Here is a 19,323-nt window from a genome sequence, read left to right as displayed (position 1 = left end):
GATTGGCAGGAGAACAATAAGAGTATGAAAAGAGTGGGTGAGAAGAAGAACATATAAAGAGCAGGCCGGTGGAGACACGTCGATGCTGTATGGAAGATGAGCTCTTTGATCCTCTGTCAGGAGGGAGTGGAGAGGATAGAGGGGATCTCATTTCTGTTCTACTTTCACAGAGGTGTTCTTATTAATGCACAAAGGAGAAGAATACATAACTAATAACACCTGCACATGTTTCCAACACGGACACAAGAAGAAGGTTTTTTACAACATGCTTTGCTGCAAGTTCAAAATCTGGGTGTTTACTGAAGACACTGTTAGCTATCTGCCAAGCTAGAAATCACTTCTACATTTCAGCAGGGGCCGAATAAGTAATCGTAAAGCCTTATTTTTCATTTAATCATTTGTTCATGCTAGAAAACCTTTGAACTAAGATGCTGGTTCAGAGACAAATGGAGCGAGCACTCATGCAAAGTCTGAAGAAACTGTGCATGAGTGTTTAAATACCTTCACTTTCCAAAAATACATATATTTAAGAGCTTGGAATTTGACCAATCTCAAGCCACAGACATTACATAAAGGGTAACTATTTGACATCTACGAAGATATTAAAGCACATGTTTAAGGGTGCAACTCGTGTTTCTCACTGAAGGGTGAGAGCATGGACCTGTGCTGCCTACTTATAATATTTAATTTCATCTGTGACTTTGCTTTTAATACATTAGTTCATGCCACAAAGCAAAGTGAATGTTCTAATATGTCTAAGTGCCTCCAAGATCAGCCAAAGCTTTACTCTGCCACCGCATTCATCTTCTGTTAGTCATCAGCACACACACACACACACTCTGCTTTCGGACCTCATGTTAAGAATGATATGTATACTGAACGCAGGGCTTTGGCAGCCATACATACATTTCACAAGCTCTCACAGCAAACACAGAGACTTTATAAGTTATAACATCACAGCGCGTAATGAGGAAGACACTGATGGTGCAGAGTTAAAGGACACAGAGAAGCAGAGAGTAATAAAAACACTGTCAAATACTGTTAAAGTGAGCAAGCCACTGCTTTGATTTGAGGCCCTTCTATTCATTCTGTTAAGCTACCGGTAGCTGGAGTGGCCAAAAAGAACCAAGAAAAAGAGAGGCCATCAGTTATCAAATGTTATATACCAAATAAAACTTCAGCAGAGTCGTCCTGATTTGATAAAACCGTTTCCTTATTAGATTTACGAGGAAGCTGCTCTAAATGTTTCCTTGCCCTTTTGAAATATGTATAAATAACGGAGTTAACTGCACCTTACGGGGGAAAGTCAGCTGAAATGATGTTTTAACACTTTGAAATGTCCTCGCTTTTAAACTCTCACATATCAAGTGAATACATGTTTTCCATTTTCTATGTAATCCTGCTCAGGATGACCCTGACCTTGTTGACTCTGAAGTAGTTTGACTATCTCACTCCAAACTTAATTGAAAAGTTGGCAGCCCTGTGGAAGCTGCTTTTGATAAGTAAGAACGTGCTGTTGATTAACTGGAGCTGGAGAAAGTGGATTTAGGAATCATCACATTTTCTTTTCATTTCTTTCTCCCTAGGGAGGTGTTCCAGGCACGTCCAGCTGGGAAGAGACCGAGGGGTAGACCTAGGACCAGGTGGAGGGATTATATCTCTTCGCTGGCCTGGGAGCGCCTTGGGACCCCCCCAGTCAGAGCTGGTTGATGTGGCCAGGGAAAGGAACGTTTGGGGCTCTCTGCTGGAACCGCTACCCCCGCGACCCGACCACGGATAAGCGGGAGAAGATGGATGGATGGATGGACATTTTCTTTTGACAACATGGTTAATTAAAGCACTGGAAAAAATGCTGCTCCAAAAACTATTTAAAAATAAGTTTTCACTTGAAATAAGTGCAATAATCTGCCAATAGAACAAGTAAGATTTTCCAATAAAAATGAAAAAATAAATAAATGTAATCTGAGATACAGCTCAAAATAAGATTATTTGACTTACCAAGACGATGCATTGCACTTATAGCAAGATACTGGGCAAGATTTCGGGTTTTTGTAGTGAGAGGAGAAAATACCTTTTTCAAACTGCCTTGATTTCTTTGTATTAAAGCTGCCATTTAGCAGGACTCATGCACCCTGCTGTGATTCATTGCTCACTTCATTTCAGGTTGATTTTGCACCATCACTAAGCACCTTCTCCCTGAACTAAATGTTGCTCTCTCTGTGATGCCGTGTTTTTGAGAGCAGTGCATTTGAGCAGAGCTTATGATTCGTGTTGTGAACGTCTCCATCAGACTTTCCCTTTTTCCTGGCTGTACTCCATTTAACAATGCCAGCGCCTCTGAGTGCTTAAGCTCCTTTTCTTCTGGGAGTCTTAAAACTATTCTTGTTTTGTGCTGCAAAGCAAATCCAACAGATGTCTCAGCAGATCCTTCCTGCTGAGTCACATTGTGCAAAGCCACACGAAACGCTTATGGAATTTAATATTAATATACATTCAGATGTTCAAATGTCGGGCTAAATCACGACTTAGTAGTTCTAGATTTGAAACACTTGTTTGTTGTGTACCTGCGCTGCCTCCCAGCCCCACTGGCGATATTTGGGATCGTGGGTGAACCTCCACATGTACCAGTACGTCTCGATGACCTCCGGCCGCAGGATGTAGTATTTCTCGTTCTGCCGCACGGCCACCGCCTCCAGGCCGCTGTCGAACTTAAAGGCCTCCGGGCCCAGCTTCAACACTAGAGGGGAGAAGAAGGAGGTGGAGGGATTAATGGATGACCAGAACAAATACACAATAACAAAAGGAGGTTAGATTGAGAGGAGAAGAACAGTAGAAAGAAAGAAAGAAGTGAAGGGAATTGACGTTGATAAGGAGAGGAAAAAAAGAAGTGAAGAAGTACAATTGAAACAAGGAAAGAAGCAAAGAACAGAAGGAACAAAAAGATAGGAGAAATGAAGAAGGAAATTGGAAAACATAGGGTTACAGTTGGGAAGGTAAAACAGGGAAAGAATGATGAATAGAGAAAAGAGGGAGAGGAGATAAACATTATCTTTTGCTGATATGAATTAGTGCCTCTCTCTGTGTGTTTGTGTAATAAGGCAATTCAATTATCCCACCCATTGCTTTGACTGGATTTCTATCTTTTTACAACCAAAGAGTTTTCTGGCAAATAAGTGTGATGGAGGGCATTACGGCTGTGAACAATTACTGAGAAGAAGGTGATGACAGGAAGGTCTTTGAGAGGGCGCACACACACACACACACACACACACACACACACACACACACACACACACACACACACACACACACACACACACCACACCACACACACACACACACACACACACACACACACACACACACACACACACACACACACACACACACACACACACCACACACACACACACACACACACCACACACACACACACACACACACACACACACACACACACACACACACACACACACACACACACACACACACACACACACACACACACACACACACACACACACACACACACACACACACACACACACACACACACACACACACCTCATTAGGACCTAACAGGCCGACTTCAGACCGTTTTTATCAAACTCTCTGCCGCCTGAACAGAAATGTCTCTCTTTTTCTCGCCCAAACCTCCCTCCCTCACGCGCTCTCTCCATCTTCATTTGTTTCCACGGCAACCTCTCCTCTTTCTCACAGCAACCTCACGATTTCTGACTACACACTCACACACACAATCATGACGCAGGATCAAACAGACACACACTGGTGTTTATTTGCTGACGACTATTGATCCTCGTGGGGAAAACATCCAATATCTTCTTAATAAATCTTGACTAATCTACCTACACTGAAAAAATAACAGCAGTAGGGATGTATGCTTTAGGTAGTTTCATTGTTTGTGATCCTAGATATTGCTGCAGCTGTTCTATTGATCACTTTTTAGTTGTTTTATTAGACTAAATAAATGAAGTGAAAAGGAAAGTCTTGTCTGGTAATAATAACGGCTTAAGCTGAAGAAAAAACACTGTCATTAATTCTCCTGGTTATTATTAAAGGTTATTTATTATTTACTCAGGAGTGCAAAACCCTTTTTCTTTGGTTAATTCATTTTCTCCTGTTTAATGTTAGAGTAGGTAAGAAGCCTGTACGTTTATTTTTCTCATTCGTTAGGTAAGACTTTTGTGTTAAAAGGTTTCTTTGTTTTGTGGTTTTGTTACTCCTGTGTGTGTATGTTTGTTTGTAGCCTTTATTTAACCAGGTTAAAAAATCCCATTGAGATCAACGATCTCTTTTTCAAGGGAGACCTGCAATATTATATGTATATTTTGGGTAATTAAATTTACCAAACGCTTTCTCTGTCTTGGCGTCCATGTTCTTGGGAGTGGGAAAAGTGGGGAGAGTGCAACATTGTGCTGCGCCTAGGTTCCCCTAGATCTGGGCGTAACACTGACATCCTGTGTAGAGTGTAGGGCTGTCCCGAATACCATTTTTCGGGCACTGGATAATCGGTAGTAATCAGCAGCGAACCGCTTCAACACGTGTATTTCGGTTTATTCACGGCATTCATTTTGTTATTCGACAGTATTGCTGTGTTATAGTTATTTGTTAATGTATACAACCCAATTTGTGTTCTTTGAAATTGAAAAGGATATTGCATTGTGTTTGTTGCTTTCGTTGCAGTTGTATATGTCTTAAGTGTAATTTGGCTTGGCTTCCTATTTTGTATGGACATGCTTTTATTTTCGAGGAGAGTTAGCGCTGTTGACAGGACGTTGTTGTTGCTATGGAAACAACGTGACGGAGATTAACGGAGAAAAAGTCATATCTACATATAAAGACGGAGAAAGTAAACGATAACGTTTATGGTTGAGTGTTAGCACCCCCCGAAGAGGCACAAGCTCTTACGTTGATATTGGAGTTTTCAATAAATAATAAAAAAAAAAAAAAACGAATATCCGAATATGAAATTGAAACCCGAATAGTACTCCAACGAACGAATATTCGGGTACAGTCCTAATAGAGTGAAGCAGGAATGAGTTTTAAACCCAGAAATGAGTTAGCATTTTACTACTTAAGGCTTCCCTTGTTACAAAGTCAACATTTATCAGAATTACTTTTTGGTTAGCTGTCTGAAATAAGGTCCATTTTTAATACACGCTTACGGGATTTTCACTTTTTGTTCCACGACATACAGTAAACACATTAGTAAATACCCCACTTGTGAATGTACTGTTCAGTAGTTGAAGTATTCTTTAACTACTGAACAGTGGTTTTAATATGTGGAGATTACTCTGCTGAACAAAACACTCAAGTATCATATAAGTGTATTTGACACGTATATAATCTGCAATAATCCAAACTCAATGAAGAAATCCAATTGGCTTTACGTCGAAGGAGCCCTTGTGATGCTAACTTTAGGGCCACCTACAATAATGCGTCATCCCTGCACCAATCTATCCCTCTAGACACAAATCTTTACTTTGCTAACATGGCAGTTTTATTCATATTAAGAGTACGTGTGTGTTCCTCCTCACCTGTCCGGTCGTAGGACTCGTGGCAGGTGTGAGCGATCTCGGCCCCGAGCTGCAGGTAGTGTCCGGCCTTATCGTCAGGCGAGCCGTCGGCGCCCAAAGCAAACATGCCGCCGGCGAAGCACGCCAGGTGCCCCATCTTCCTCTCCAGGTGGCCGTTCTTCCACTCGCCGATAAACGTCAGACCGCCGTTGGATTTGCGTATCAGGTGCCGCTCGATAGCCTTCAGGAAGGGAGTGTGTGTGAACGAGATAGAAGGAGAGTTATGTAGTTAGAGGGTGGATTTTAGTCAAAGTCAACTTTATTGTCAATCTTTCAGTTTGTGTGTACAGACAGAGAGATAGAAATACCGTTTCCCACAATCCAGAATACAAATATGTATAAACATATGTATAATCCTATATATACACAATCAACCGACACATTTATACACATGCACACATTAAGATAAAAACACAACAATCAATATATACAAAATAACAGTCACTTCAATATCTTTGGGAATGTACATTAGTGCAAGAAGTTATGCAGTTGGAGCGTGGATTTTTGGGCAGATAAGGCCAGAAAAAGTTGAATGAAGCAGTACACATTAGGGGAAAATGTGGACAGACGTGGATTATAGTGTCCATATGTGTGTGTGTGCAATTGTATGCATGTAGTGATTAAAATATCAGGATGACACATTTATAATTATGGTCAAAAAGTGATAATGACAGTTTTTATTATAGTTGGAATGTGGATGAAGATTATCAATGCAATATTAAAGGAATGAATGTGTGTGTGTGTGTGTGTGTGTGTGTGTGTGTGTGTGTGTGTGTGTGTGTGTGTGTGTGTGTGTGTGTGTGTGTGTGTGTGTGTGTGTGTGTGTGTATTTGTGTATTTGTGTGTGTGTGTGTGTGAGTGTGTGAATGTTTCAATTGGGTAAAGTTGTGTGAATGAGGCATTGACATTGAGAGCAGGTGTATGTGGGTGTTGGGGTCGAACAGAAGAAAACGGGACAAAATGGTGAGTGTAGAATTTGAAATGCAGACACATCTCTCAGCCCTCGCTCTGCAGCATCTGCTCTGCTCGCTCGGTGACAGATTTAATGATTGACAGACACTTATCCATCCGACACACAGCATCTGCCCTCTGCTCAATCCACTCTCACTTTACTTGAAAAACAAAAGCATCTGTCTTTTGTCGTGATGGGCTCCGATCACTATGAGGAGGGAGTGAATTAAATGTTCTTAAATCAATGTCGGTCACTTAAAAAAGGATAACTGGTAAATCATATAAGTCATAGTGGCTGCTTTTCTTGCTTAAAAAGGTGTCAGAATTGTATCTGGAGCTACACATGTGAGTCGATGCAGACACCAGCTGACTTTGATGTCTTTAAATCTTTTTGTCCTTCTAATAAAAATGAAAAATGTCTGTCCTCTTTATATCTGTCTGTTGCCATATGTATATCTGTTACTATCTGTATGTTCAGTTGCTGTTTTGATAAGTGTACATCTGTTGTGCAGCAGCTGTTAAAATAAATACTCCCTTGGCACGATAAAATCTGAATACATATTTCAAAAAACGATGCATTGAGCGTGAAATGAGATGTTGTCCTTCATATCCAAAGTGCTGTATACAAACATACTGTGTGTGTGTGTGTGTGTGTGTGTGTGTGTGTGTGGAATCAGTTTATTTCTTCCTGTGGCGTTCCAACAGGAAGCTGAGTGAAAGGTAATTGAATAATGAGTTTGTCTTCACCCTCTTTCTGCAGTAGTGTTTTGAAGTAGTGTTTTGTATGCAGTGCTGCAAGAATAAAAGGATGCGAATGTTGTTGAGCTGCGCAAAGAAAGTGATGAGTTTCTTAAAATATATAAATAAATTATGTTTGTTTTCCTGAGATTAGGCACAATGTGTCTCTTTGTTCTGTAGAAACAACTGTAAAACATAACACACACACAAATCTTTTTTAATGTACCTCAATGGCTTCATCGTAGGTTTTGCGGGCTTCTGTATCGGTCTTGTCGGACATGAGCCATGCCTTCAGCAGGTACTCGTAGAAACTGTCCCCAAGTCCTCCAACTGAGGTGTGATCTGGAGAGAGGAAAGAGAAGAACGGGTTAAATATGCAGAGAGGAGGAACCAGCGAGAGACAGAAAAAGAGAGAAAGCTACAGTGGATTATTTGTTCTTCATATTTGCCTGAAAGTCATTGGCAGAGGGCGACATATGGCATCAAAAGCATCTATCCAAACCCTGGGTAGTTACGATAAAAACAATATATTGGCAGCGGGTTCAAATCTCATTTCTAGTTTTTGTTTACTGTGTCCCTGGTGTGCTCACATTTCCATGTCCCCAAACGTCCTGATGAAAGTTTACTCAGCTTTCATGGCTGTCCGAATTTGCCGGACGCCCCGTAGAGAGGAAGGGACACAGCCAACACTGTTTCTGATCAGACTATCAAATAATATTTTTTTTTTCCCAAGGGAGTTAGAACCCAGTTGATCCAACTCTTTAATGACGCTTTGGTCAATTTCAGAGGCAATTTCACTGAACTATAAAAGATTTATGGAGAGTATTAGCAAAGAAAATAATGTTTAGCATATGAGATGTGTTATTGAGCATCATTATAACAGTTGATACTGTCAATACTAAAGTTTTATGAAAAGTTTGGGAGAAAAAAATCGACCTGTTTTATGATAATTTTGGCTTAGTGATTGGCAGTTAAAAGACATTGTTGTTGGTTGGCGAATGCAAACAAAAACTACTCATAAAACAATGTACTAATTACCAAAGTATTGGCATCAAAATATACTTAAAATACCAAAGGTGAAAGCACTCATTATGCACAATAGCCCATTTCAAAAGAGTAGATATTGAATTGTTTTTATTAATAGCAACAATCTCGCCGCCTCTCGCGCAATTATGATTTCAGATTTCTAGTTGGGGAAGCAAAAATTGACATAAAAGAGATGAATATTAACATAACAGTTCTCATAGACTAGATCTCTTCAGCTCTATATGATCACAATTGATATCTGATGCTTTGTTTACTACCTAAAGATCTCCCTCTCTGTATGTGATTAACATGCCTGAAGGTAAAATGGAGGGATGCGCAAACATGGGGAACGAGGAAGACGAAAGAAGCAATGAATTATTCAAACCTCACAAACAACCTTGGAGTCATCACTGAGGGCAGATTGTGAGTATGTGTTCATGTTTGTGAATCTCTGAGTTTGTATATTCACTCAGAAAATTACAGGTAGTCAATGAGCATGAAGGAGACCGTGAGAGACAGCTTGTCAATACATTTGATACAAGTTTAAATCTGCTCAAGGCTGATATGTAAATACGGACATTTGGTGAGTTCAAAAATCATTTAGGAGAGCCTAATCAAAGAGTTCCTGATACACTTATGTTGGCAATATAAGAGTGTGTGTAAGTGTGTAAGTGTGTGTGTGTGTTATGTAAGGATTTTCAAGGACTCACATCACTGTCATGTTTATATCTTTTATGCAGAGTGTATCCAACATCAGCAGCACAAAAGCACTCAGAATGATGCAGACTTCTTTTATAAATAATCCTCCTGATCCAAACACGAGCCTAAATAACCTGCAGACCTAGATGAATGCTTGTATATTTTATTATCATCCTGAGCGGCATGTGGCAGGTCACCAGTCCTCTGCTCCACGCCAAATGATCTTACTTGGTTGGTGAAGTATTGGATGAGATAAGTCTGCTAGCTCAAAGACAATCAGCATTGCACCTTGTTCACCATGGCTGTTTGCAGAACTCTTCTCCTCTGTCTGTCTAATCATCGAGAATCAATACCACATCTTCTTGAAGAAAAAGTCTACTGCTGTTTTTTGTCCCCAACCACAGCATGTGTTGAACTTTATTTCCTTTAGGGTTAATACACAGAAGAAAAGGCTTGTACCAGGAAGCTGTAAAAGAGCGTCTGTGCAGAGCCTCGCTCAGGGGAAGCAATACAGGTTCAGACCTGATTACAGCTCTTGGAAGCGGACACAAGTGGCCAAAATGTTTTTACTTCACAGACTCTGGGTTCAATGCTAGGTTAATAGCGAGGCACGCAGAAATCCCAAAGAGATCAGTGAAAAACCATCGGTACTTGAAGAGGAGACATCTTACAGGATGTTTTTCAGGGCATGTTCAACTAGGAGGTGAAGTTTTATAGAAAGAAATCTGAGCTACTTATTGATATGAGCAGCAGAAAACCAGAGCACTGTGCTGAATGCCATTATAATAATTTCTACTATGGTTAGTCCATTCCTTGCAGAGAGGGAGTATAACCAGCCCTGAGCCACATGGAGCTCATTTTTAAAGATGTATTTATATTCAAGATGTCGATTTGGTTGCCTCTGACCTTGGTTGGAGAAACTTGGGATCTATAAAAAGTTAAAACAAAGTTTACTTATTTTTCACGGGTGAAGCCATTTCACCCGAGGGCAGACATCTAGTCTCTCTTTGGATTCAGATTGGAAGTCAATACACTTCTGTTCATGTACAGAATAATTCATAAGCAGTGGAGAAAGTGAGAGTTAATGCGATACAATACAGTAGTAGTTAGAACACTGTAGCAAATACTATTAACAATTAATACATTAAAATGTAAGACAAGCACGTAAAATAATGATTAAATCAGGGAAAAGAGAGTATTATGTAAAGTCAAAAATTGCTATTTTCTTGTCACCAGCTGCTATCACTATTTCACAACAAGGTGATTGATGGTTGTATGTTTTTTTCCCAAGGCTTATCAACTATGAGTTTAATTTGTGTCTTTTGTTTTCCAGACCAATAACAATACAATCCACACAAAGTCCTGTGTATTCAATCATAAATCGAGATAATTGTCATTTGACACATCTGGTATTTTCCTACAAACATCCTGCTCCCTCTCACTCTGTCCACATGCCTCTGTGAGAGTTACCTTTACATGTAAGGCTGTACATGCACCCAGACTCCTCTAGTTGAGAGGCTTAAAATAACTAAAATGCTGAGCTCATCTTGCTTTGTCCCACTTTTTCTCTCTGAAGTCTTCAGATCTTCTTTTACCGACTGATCTGTTGCTTGATTTTTACAGTAAAATGGGGTTTTAAAAAAATCTGAAGCGCTGTCATAACTGCTTTTTAAACTTCAAACCTGATGTAATAAAAGGGAGCAGAACAGAAACACAAAGTAAGACTAAAATCATCCAATCAGACAAAAATAAACTGCTCTTTCACACAAGACTGTTTCTGATGTTAAAGAGGAACATAAGAAAAGGCGACACAGATTCAATTAGAATATGAAACAGGAAGTGCTCTCAAATTGTCTCATCTTTTTTTGTATTTTTTCCCTCGAGCATCTACCCTTTTCTGTTTCCCAGTCACCTCCCACACTGTTTTAACTTAGCATCCTCCCACACTGTTTTAACTTAGCATCCTCCCACACACACACTCCCTGCTCTCCTCTCCATCATTTGTTCAGCCCACCAAAGGATCTGGGTCATGCAGGGAGCGCCTGTCAATCAAAGTCTGCTGAGGAGGCGGCTTCAAACACACACTAAACCGCAGACACAAAGACACATGTACACAAGAGGACATCTTCACTGAGTCTCAGACGCACTCTGGTTCAAAACACAGGTCGAGGGCAGGAGCTGCTGAGGTACTACTAATAAAGTCTGTGTATGGGAAGGAGTGCGACAGTATAAGTTATTCCTATGCAGCACCAAACCCAACGAAGAACAGCAGAGGTCAGCCATGTCTCCGTCCATGTTCATGCATTACAAACGTCTTTTTGACTGACAACAAATCATTGTTAACAAATGCTGTTCAGCAGTCAAAATCTACTTGGATGCTGCGTAAGGGATAGTGTGAAGTATTCTGTTATTATTATTTTATAATGTTTTGTTCTATCAGCAAATTCAAAAGTGTGATGTTTTGCTTACTGACGGCTTTTTTGCCTTTTAAAAAATAAGCCGATCAATATTTTAAAGAGGCCTTTGTATGCTTTTTGGGGTTTTCCCTTTCCTGTAGTGTGTTAGGGTTTGTTTACTTATGTCACTATGTAACACTTTCGCTTCTATTGGTTAGCGCTCTGAAACATAAGAGGCGGGACATCTCTAAGCAGTTGACCAATCACAACAGAGCCGGCCAGCTAACCAATCAGAGCAGACAGGGCTCTGGTTTCAGACAGAGGGTGAAAAGAGGTGCTGCAGCACAGGCAGTATGAGACAAATAAAGAGCTTTTTGAACATTAAAGCATGGAGACATGTCCCAGCAGAGACACTACATACTGATATACACCAGAACATTTGCATAATATGTTCTCATAAAAGATCATTTGGAATCACTTTTCCTGAGGCAGAGCCAGAAGGAAGTAAAATGTAAGTATTAGTCAAATATAACTTTAAAAAAATTTAAAACTGTCAGAGAGATAAAATCAGCTACTGTTTACAAGTTGTTGCAAGTGAGCACCCAACGAGTCAATCACAATGACAGACTAGATAACCAAGTGAAACCACCTTTAAAAAATAAATAGGAATTATCAGGCTACAACGAAACATCCATAGTCAACAAAAACAACAATACAAATTCTGAATTAGACGTATGTTTGTGCCTAAATGGGTGTTGGTGAGAGACAGAGAAAGGAATTACATGTTTACCAACTATATATAAACGTCTGTAAAATTCAGATTGAGTAAAGTTTTAGTAATAACTTATTCCAACAGGAGTGTTTGACAGACGTCGTATGTGTGTGTGTGTGTGTATGTGTGAGCAGGTAGAGTGTCGCCGTGTAGGTTAAAAAGAGGGAGTAGGTGGTGTGTGTGTGTGTGGGCAGAGGAGTGTGTGGTAATAAGGCTGTCAGTCTCAGCAGGATCTCATTAAGACAGAGACGCTCAGCCTCATTCCTCATTAGTGTGACTGAGCTACTGTCTACACACCTTTAACACACACACACACACACACACACACACACACACACACACACACACACACACACACACACACACACACACACACACACACACACACACACACACACACACACACACACACACACACACACACACACACACACACACACACACCCCCCCCCCCCCCCCCCCCCCCCCCCCCCCCCCCCCCCCCCCCCAATTCTTAGAGCTTAAGCAAGACAATTATCTGCCTATGACAGGAAGGGTGTTAAATGCACTCCCAATGCAACTATTTTCCAAATGAGTTGGACTTTCTAGAAAGATAACAAACCCTCCAAGCAGCAGCTGATACAGTAGAACCACTCTCCAGCAACAGATAGATTTTGGCTGGGGTTTTGTGTTAATTTGTGCCCAGATACCAGCGCACATTAATCTAACTTGAGACAGCCGTGCAGCCTCAATTCAGTCCTGAAAGCTAAACAGACCTGTAATGAATTCAAATTGATGTGTTTACTCTGCAGCAGTTACCTTGCAGGTGTTCAAAAATATGCAAATAACAATCCCACAAGAACACGTTTAGCTGGATGTGTATTTATTTATCTGCAAACAGACTTCAAATGTACTGTAATTTTCTGCCTCGCTGAGTCTGATTGATAATTATCACGGCTTCATGACAGCACTGTGAGCAGCGACTGTGTTGTTATTGCTTTATTGGTGTGTGGATTGTGGATACAATGTTAAACAAAATCAGTTGTGTGTTGATGTTTTATTTTATTATCCTTTAAGAACATGTATACATAGAGTGATTGTCCGGCAGTGGCTCAGTCAGTAAGGGCTTGGACTGTGAGCCGTAGGGTCGCCGGTTCAAGTCCCCGAACAGCCCTAAATATGGAGTGTGGACTGCTACTTGCAGAGGTCCCAGTTCACCTCCTGGGCCCTGCCGTGGTGCCCTTGAGCAAGGCACCGGACAACCCCCTTCCCCCCCCCCCCACTCCCATTGCTCCCCGGGTGCTGTACATATCTGCCCACTGCTCCTAGTACTAGACTCCTGGTACTAGGATGGGTTAAAAGCAGAGAACACATTTCACTGTGTGTGCTGTGTGCTCTGCATGTGTGACCATTCACACATCCCTCCGATTCTATCTATCTATTCTACATTGACAAAAATAAAGTGTATTCGTGTTAAGAAATCAGGATATACAGTATATTATTGCAGTTGTTTCAACTGTAGTAAGTTTTGGGTCAAAACAGCCTTCACCAAAAATGTAATTGAAATGTATTGCAATCCAATTTGTAATAAAACTATTAGTGCAGTCAGTAAATCAGGTGATGTTGTAATCCTTTGTATAAAAAGGATAGCATTTCACAACGTGCTGAGGTTACAGGATTACTGTTATATGTGAGTTTTTTTATTTTAATTACAACTCTCACTATGTGGAGACTGTGGATAACAGTTACAGAAGTAACATCTGGTGGGATATGCTATGCTCATTTACAGGGTCATACTTCTTTCCTACAACATATTTGTATGCTTTTAACACATCATTTCTATTACATAATGGCTGTCTGAGAATATCTGTTTTCACACTCTGTTATAGCGCCTCTCGCTTTGAGCCCCATCCCGAAAAAGTAAAGTCTGCTCTGATTGGCTCATGAGAATAACTGCAAATGTAGCCTGCATAAGGAAGGGTGTTTTTGAACATTAAGGCATGTAAACAGTCACAGCAGAGGCACAACATACAAAAAGTACTTAACCAAGACTACATGGGGTGTTTAAATTAAGGGGGGGGGGGGGGTTAGTGGGCTATACATGGCTTAAAGGTTTACACAGTTTAACCGCGAGTCTCCTAGCAACACCAGCTATAAAATGCCAGTCAACTGCCGCCATGAAAAATGCCGACTCAGACACTTGAAAGCTAAAGGGTGTAAAAATGTGTCCAATGGTTAATATCTTCCTTATAGCTTATACGGTGTAATCCTTAAACAAAGAGTCAGCTTAAATTGATGTTGACTTTATTATATGAGAAGTGACTTTTTTAACCACATACAGAGAGCAGAATTAAGGCTTGAGACTGTTCAAAGATTTGTTCTATTAAATGTTAGAATAAGGCCTGAAAGTTCACCTCAACACATTGGTGGAGAAGTCCATAGGGACTTGTCTTGGCAACTGGAAGGTCACCAGTTCAAGTCCCGGAAAGACCAAGTGCTACCGAGGTGTCCCTGAGCAAGGCACCGTTCCCTACACTGCTCCCCGGGCGCCGTACATAATGGCAGCCCACTGCTCCTAACACTAGGATGGGTCAAGGGGAGGCGTGTGGCGCAGTGGATAGAGACTTGGTGTTGGGATCAGGTTCAAACCCCACTGCAGTCAGCATGTCGTTGTGTCCCTGAAGACACTTCACCCCAAATTGCTCCTGTGGGGATTGTCCACAGTATTGAGTATGTAAGTCGCTTTGGATAAAAGCATCTAACAAGTAACATGTAATGTAATAATGTCAAATGCAGAGAAACCATTTTGTTACATAGTACCTGTACTACGTAATGACAATAAGTTGAATCTTAAATCTTATGGTGACTGCTTTGTTGTGTTGAAATATATGTTAATTATTATGTATGATTTTCAAAAGACAATATTAAAAGAGGGAAAGTTTTGAATGTTGCTTTGTGAAGTCGAGTGGCATTTCAGCATTTGCTTCTGTAGGCAGTGTAGTGCCAACATTTTCTACTTTTTGATCAAACATGGCTACATTTTTCTTTCCCAGAATGCACTACAAAGAGTCGTCCAGCTACTGCCAACCACAAGCACCAGACAAAGGTCATGATTACTTTATACCTTATAATTAATAAACGATAACACATTGTTGTAATCATCATGGTCACCTTTGCCTTATCATTTGTTATTTTGCAAGACTTTATCAACAATCAAGGGGACTTTTTTCTCCGAGCCCCTTCAGGTTTAATTAATACCATGGCATTCACTGACCCCCCGCCCCCTCACTGAACCTCTGCATGCAGCACGGAGGGGGCTCGAAGCAGCTCAGTTTGGTTCGGGAGGAGCTGTGGGCTTTAATTAAACTGCTGCTGCTTTGCTGTAATCATCAAGGGGCAACAAGGTGGAATGGCAGCTAATGAATGTGTCCAGACTGAAGAGCCAAACACACTTACTGTAACATGCAAGTGGATCAATGGATACTGAGAGTAGGGTTTGCACAGAGACACTGATACCATGCAGACTGGGAAGATTTGAATGCCCGGAACAAAAAATAAAGACATTTGGTCAAATATTATCTGTGTTTATTGTTGAGTTTTACACAAACAATTTTTAAGAACGCTATTTAAAGAAGAAACTCAAAGTAGACAACTTCAAACAAAACAAGTCCTCTTCACAGACTTGCTTATTGCAGCAATATGATAATTATGATGCAAAATGTCCCCTTATTTCAGGCCTAAAAAATGTCGGATAAAATAAAATGGAATAAAACCATTGTAAATAAACCAAAATACACATCTGGCTTATTACATTTTAATCAAGGTATGCTGCTGCTGACTTCAAATAGCCTTATTTACTGCCTAAAACAAATATAACCCAGAGTCTGTGAAAACAAAGGAAAATATAACAATAACTTATTGCAGGCTCATGCTATTTTAGTCTATTTTCTACGCCTTTTTAACACACTTCAAATTGTGCTTAAGGGGGAATAAGATCCACCAAATATGATGACCAAAGAGATTTAAAATGTTCTGACTTCAAAGTCCATCAAAGTCCGATAAATACCAGCTAATGGAAAAACTTACATGAACACAAAAACCCATACACATTGTTACATGCTAACCATGCAGATTGTGAACACTATATGTTCACGACTTAAATGCATACACAAAGAACGACTGAGCCCCTACTCTCAAACACACCCACAGAGAAGAGACATACAACATCCCTCATCACCTGCGCTCTCATGCAGCTCCGCGGCTCTCTATCCATCTGCTGATGCACTCATCCATCCATCCATCAATCTGCTCCCACACTCATCTTACGTCCATTTATTTCCCTCTGCTTTCGGCCCAAAGTCTGTGCACTTACAAGTGCATCTGTCTGACTGACAAACAACCTATCCATCTATTAATGAGCCCATCCATTTATCAATCCAGTGCTTTCCACTTGTTTTGTCCACACCTAAATCACATTTTTCATCTCACTAGACCACCCTAGTTGTTAAAGGACACATCTGTATTTTGAGAAAAGTACAATCTTCAGTTTATTTTCTTCTACTTTCTGTGTACATTTACATGGGGGTGTTGTGAATTGAAAGGACTTATTGAGGCTCTATTATGCTTTTTGGGGTTCTCCCTTTCCTGTAGAGTGTTGTATAGGTTTTAGTGCATGTAAATGGTCTGCAAAGGCAAACATTTCTCTGCCTGAAACGCCTCCATTGAACTCCTTTGTTTACCTCCAACATAGTGAAAGCAGTATCACAGTAAAGGCACAAAATACTAATATGAACCTGGAAATGAGCCCAATATGTCCTCTTTCATACGGCTCTCTCTTGCGTAACGACTCATTCCCCTCGATAAATGAAAGCAACATAATATTTTCATTTTTCAAATAGATTTAATCTTTTCATTTCCTTTCTCTGCGCTAAAGAGCCAACCTGAGCCGATCTGATTGACGGGAAAAAAATACAGCGCTCAGCTTCTATAAAAAAACACTTCTAAGTGAATGTGCACACAAAAAGGAATATTTTAATATCCATAATGTTTTGTTATTCTGTTATAAATATTAAAATAACACATCTCTATATAACTATCATCATGCATCTTAATGGCTGATCTCAGGTTGAAAACTCTCACTAGTGAAACAAACAAGGAATATTTAAAGCACCCTGATGACTGCTTGGATGATACATTTTAAAAATCCCCCAGTAGCGTTTAGGAGGATTTAACATGTATGAAAGACACTTTTAAATGTTCCGAGTAAATGTTGGGAAGAGGACTCAAAGGACTGACATCCAAACTCTCAAGAGCGCTCAGCAGTCACAGCAGTCTCTAAACTTTCATAGCTTAACAAGATTTTCCATCTATTACATTTATAAATCATTAAAGATTTAGAAAAAGAATTATGAAGGATGAAATTCAAAAGGCATGTGATAAAAGTGTAGAAATGCTGATGTGTAACTTTGCAAAAACCGAATAAATGCAAAATGCAGAGATATAAAGGAGTATGATAGACGATAAATCTCTGTACATTTATATTCAGATTAGTCATAAACATTTGTTATGGCTATTATAGTAAATTAAATGTATTCAATTTGAAATGACAATATACCGTTTTATTTTATATTTTTCATCCGTAACTTCTGCACTATTTTACGTCTTACATTCCTATTGTCACTAGTACAATGGGTCATTGTATACATATTTAAATGAGATGGAGCTTGAGATCTACTATTACTATTAATAGCTTTAGGCTTTAGGACGCTTCAAAAGTTGTATAACTTTGCACGGACGCCAGGACCGGTGAAAGATGTGATGGGTTCAAATTGTCCAACTTGCCTGCTAGCGCCACCTATATGTAAATCATTACTGAAAAATTAACATAGCCGCACCGTAAGTCTGTTTGACCTGAAATTATGCACACTTATCCGGGTGGACCTGCTCTACATTTGGTCCTCTTGAACCGCTAAGCTCCGCCTACTTTGACTTAAATTAGCATAATGTTCAAAACAGTGAAATATTCACTTAAATTTCAATTTTTTGTTTCTCGACACCAAACTTAGTATACAGCATCGGTGGAGGGTCACACACATCACCCTAGGAAATGAGCATGTTCAGTCGATAAATATGGCCGCCATTAATCAAAACGTATTTGCAAAAAGGCGGGGCTTAGAAACAAATGATCATAACTCATCAACAATGTATCCAAATATCACAGCATTTGGTGGATAGGTTCAGTCTGTCTTGGGGAATACGCACACCAAAGCATTTTCATTTTGGAATATAGGGGGTGCCAAAAACACCACCAATTTATAACTCAAGCACAGATGGACGACATACATTTTCTTTTTTTAGACATACTGGGGGTATTGTCAGATGAAAATAAATACCTTATGCAAATGTGAGGGTGTCAAGTTCAAAGGATCACGGATAAATATACACTTAAGGAGATGAGACAGAGGATATACAGATTCTGAGAAACGTTGAAGCATCACTCTCAAAGCTATAACAGCAGTTTAATACCAACACTTTCGGGATTACATATCTTTAGAACCTTACTATTATTTGACACATCCAGTGACAGCGTACTCTTCAAAAAAGTCTGACAACATAAATGTGTAATTCTGCCTCTTCAACGCAGGCGTTTCCTTAATGTAAACACTTGTTGTTGCTTGTCGCCACGTGTCAAGCCGACTAAATGACTGTAGTTGTGTCTACCCAACATGTCTCACCAGCTTTAATTAAATACTGAATGTAAATTGTAAATGACATGAACCAGAAATGACAGGTTTCGGTGCCAGAATAGTGTTGCTTCACATCTAACTTCACTCAGTGAGCTGTTAATTTCCCCGGGCAGAACTCCAAAATGTAATCAATATGTCGGGAATACTGTGTTCCCGCTCTCCTTCTACTCGCCTCACTTTGTTCTCATTAAAGAAGATCCATTCTGCTCCTTCTCTTCCTTTCACTTGGTTAATTCCTCCTGTTCTCACTTCATATAGCTGCAAGTACACGATCATTTAAAGCTCAAAGGAACGTTTTGATTCTTCTCTCAACTGGCTGCTTGTAAATCAATGAACCAGGAACACATTTCTTTATTAAATGTTGAGAAAATAAACAAATCTCAACACCCGAAGCTTGAAATGTTTCCACTGCAACTTCG

The 19,323-nt window shown here is 40.0% G+C and overlaps 1 protein-coding gene across 1 annotated transcript in view; it reads right to left on the bottom strand.

Annotated features, from left to right (window-relative positions):
* The window catches only part of man1a2 (mannosidase, alpha, class 1A, member 2), a 126,247-nt gene that overhangs the window by 12,144 nt on the left and 94,780 nt on the right, over positions 1 to 19,323 (bottom strand). The window contains exons 10-12 of the mRNA XM_034147406.1: positions 7,513 to 7,628; positions 5,559 to 5,778; positions 2,565 to 2,737 (exon numbers count right to left, since the gene is read on the bottom strand). Coding sequence (XP_034003297.1) covers positions 2,565 to 2,737; positions 5,559 to 5,778; positions 7,513 to 7,628 — 509 coding nt within the window. The remainder of the gene's footprint in view (positions 1 to 2,564; positions 2,738 to 5,558; positions 5,779 to 7,512; positions 7,629 to 19,323) is intronic.

This window comes from Trematomus bernacchii, unplaced genomic scaffold, assembly GCF_902827165.1.
Source record: "Trematomus bernacchii unplaced genomic scaffold, fTreBer1.1, whole genome shotgun sequence".
NCBI lineage: Eukaryota > Metazoa > Chordata > Actinopteri > Perciformes > Nototheniidae > Trematomus > Trematomus bernacchii.
The sequence above is the reverse complement of the archived record's forward strand: the minus strand, read 5'-3'. Positions and strand labels throughout refer to the sequence as shown.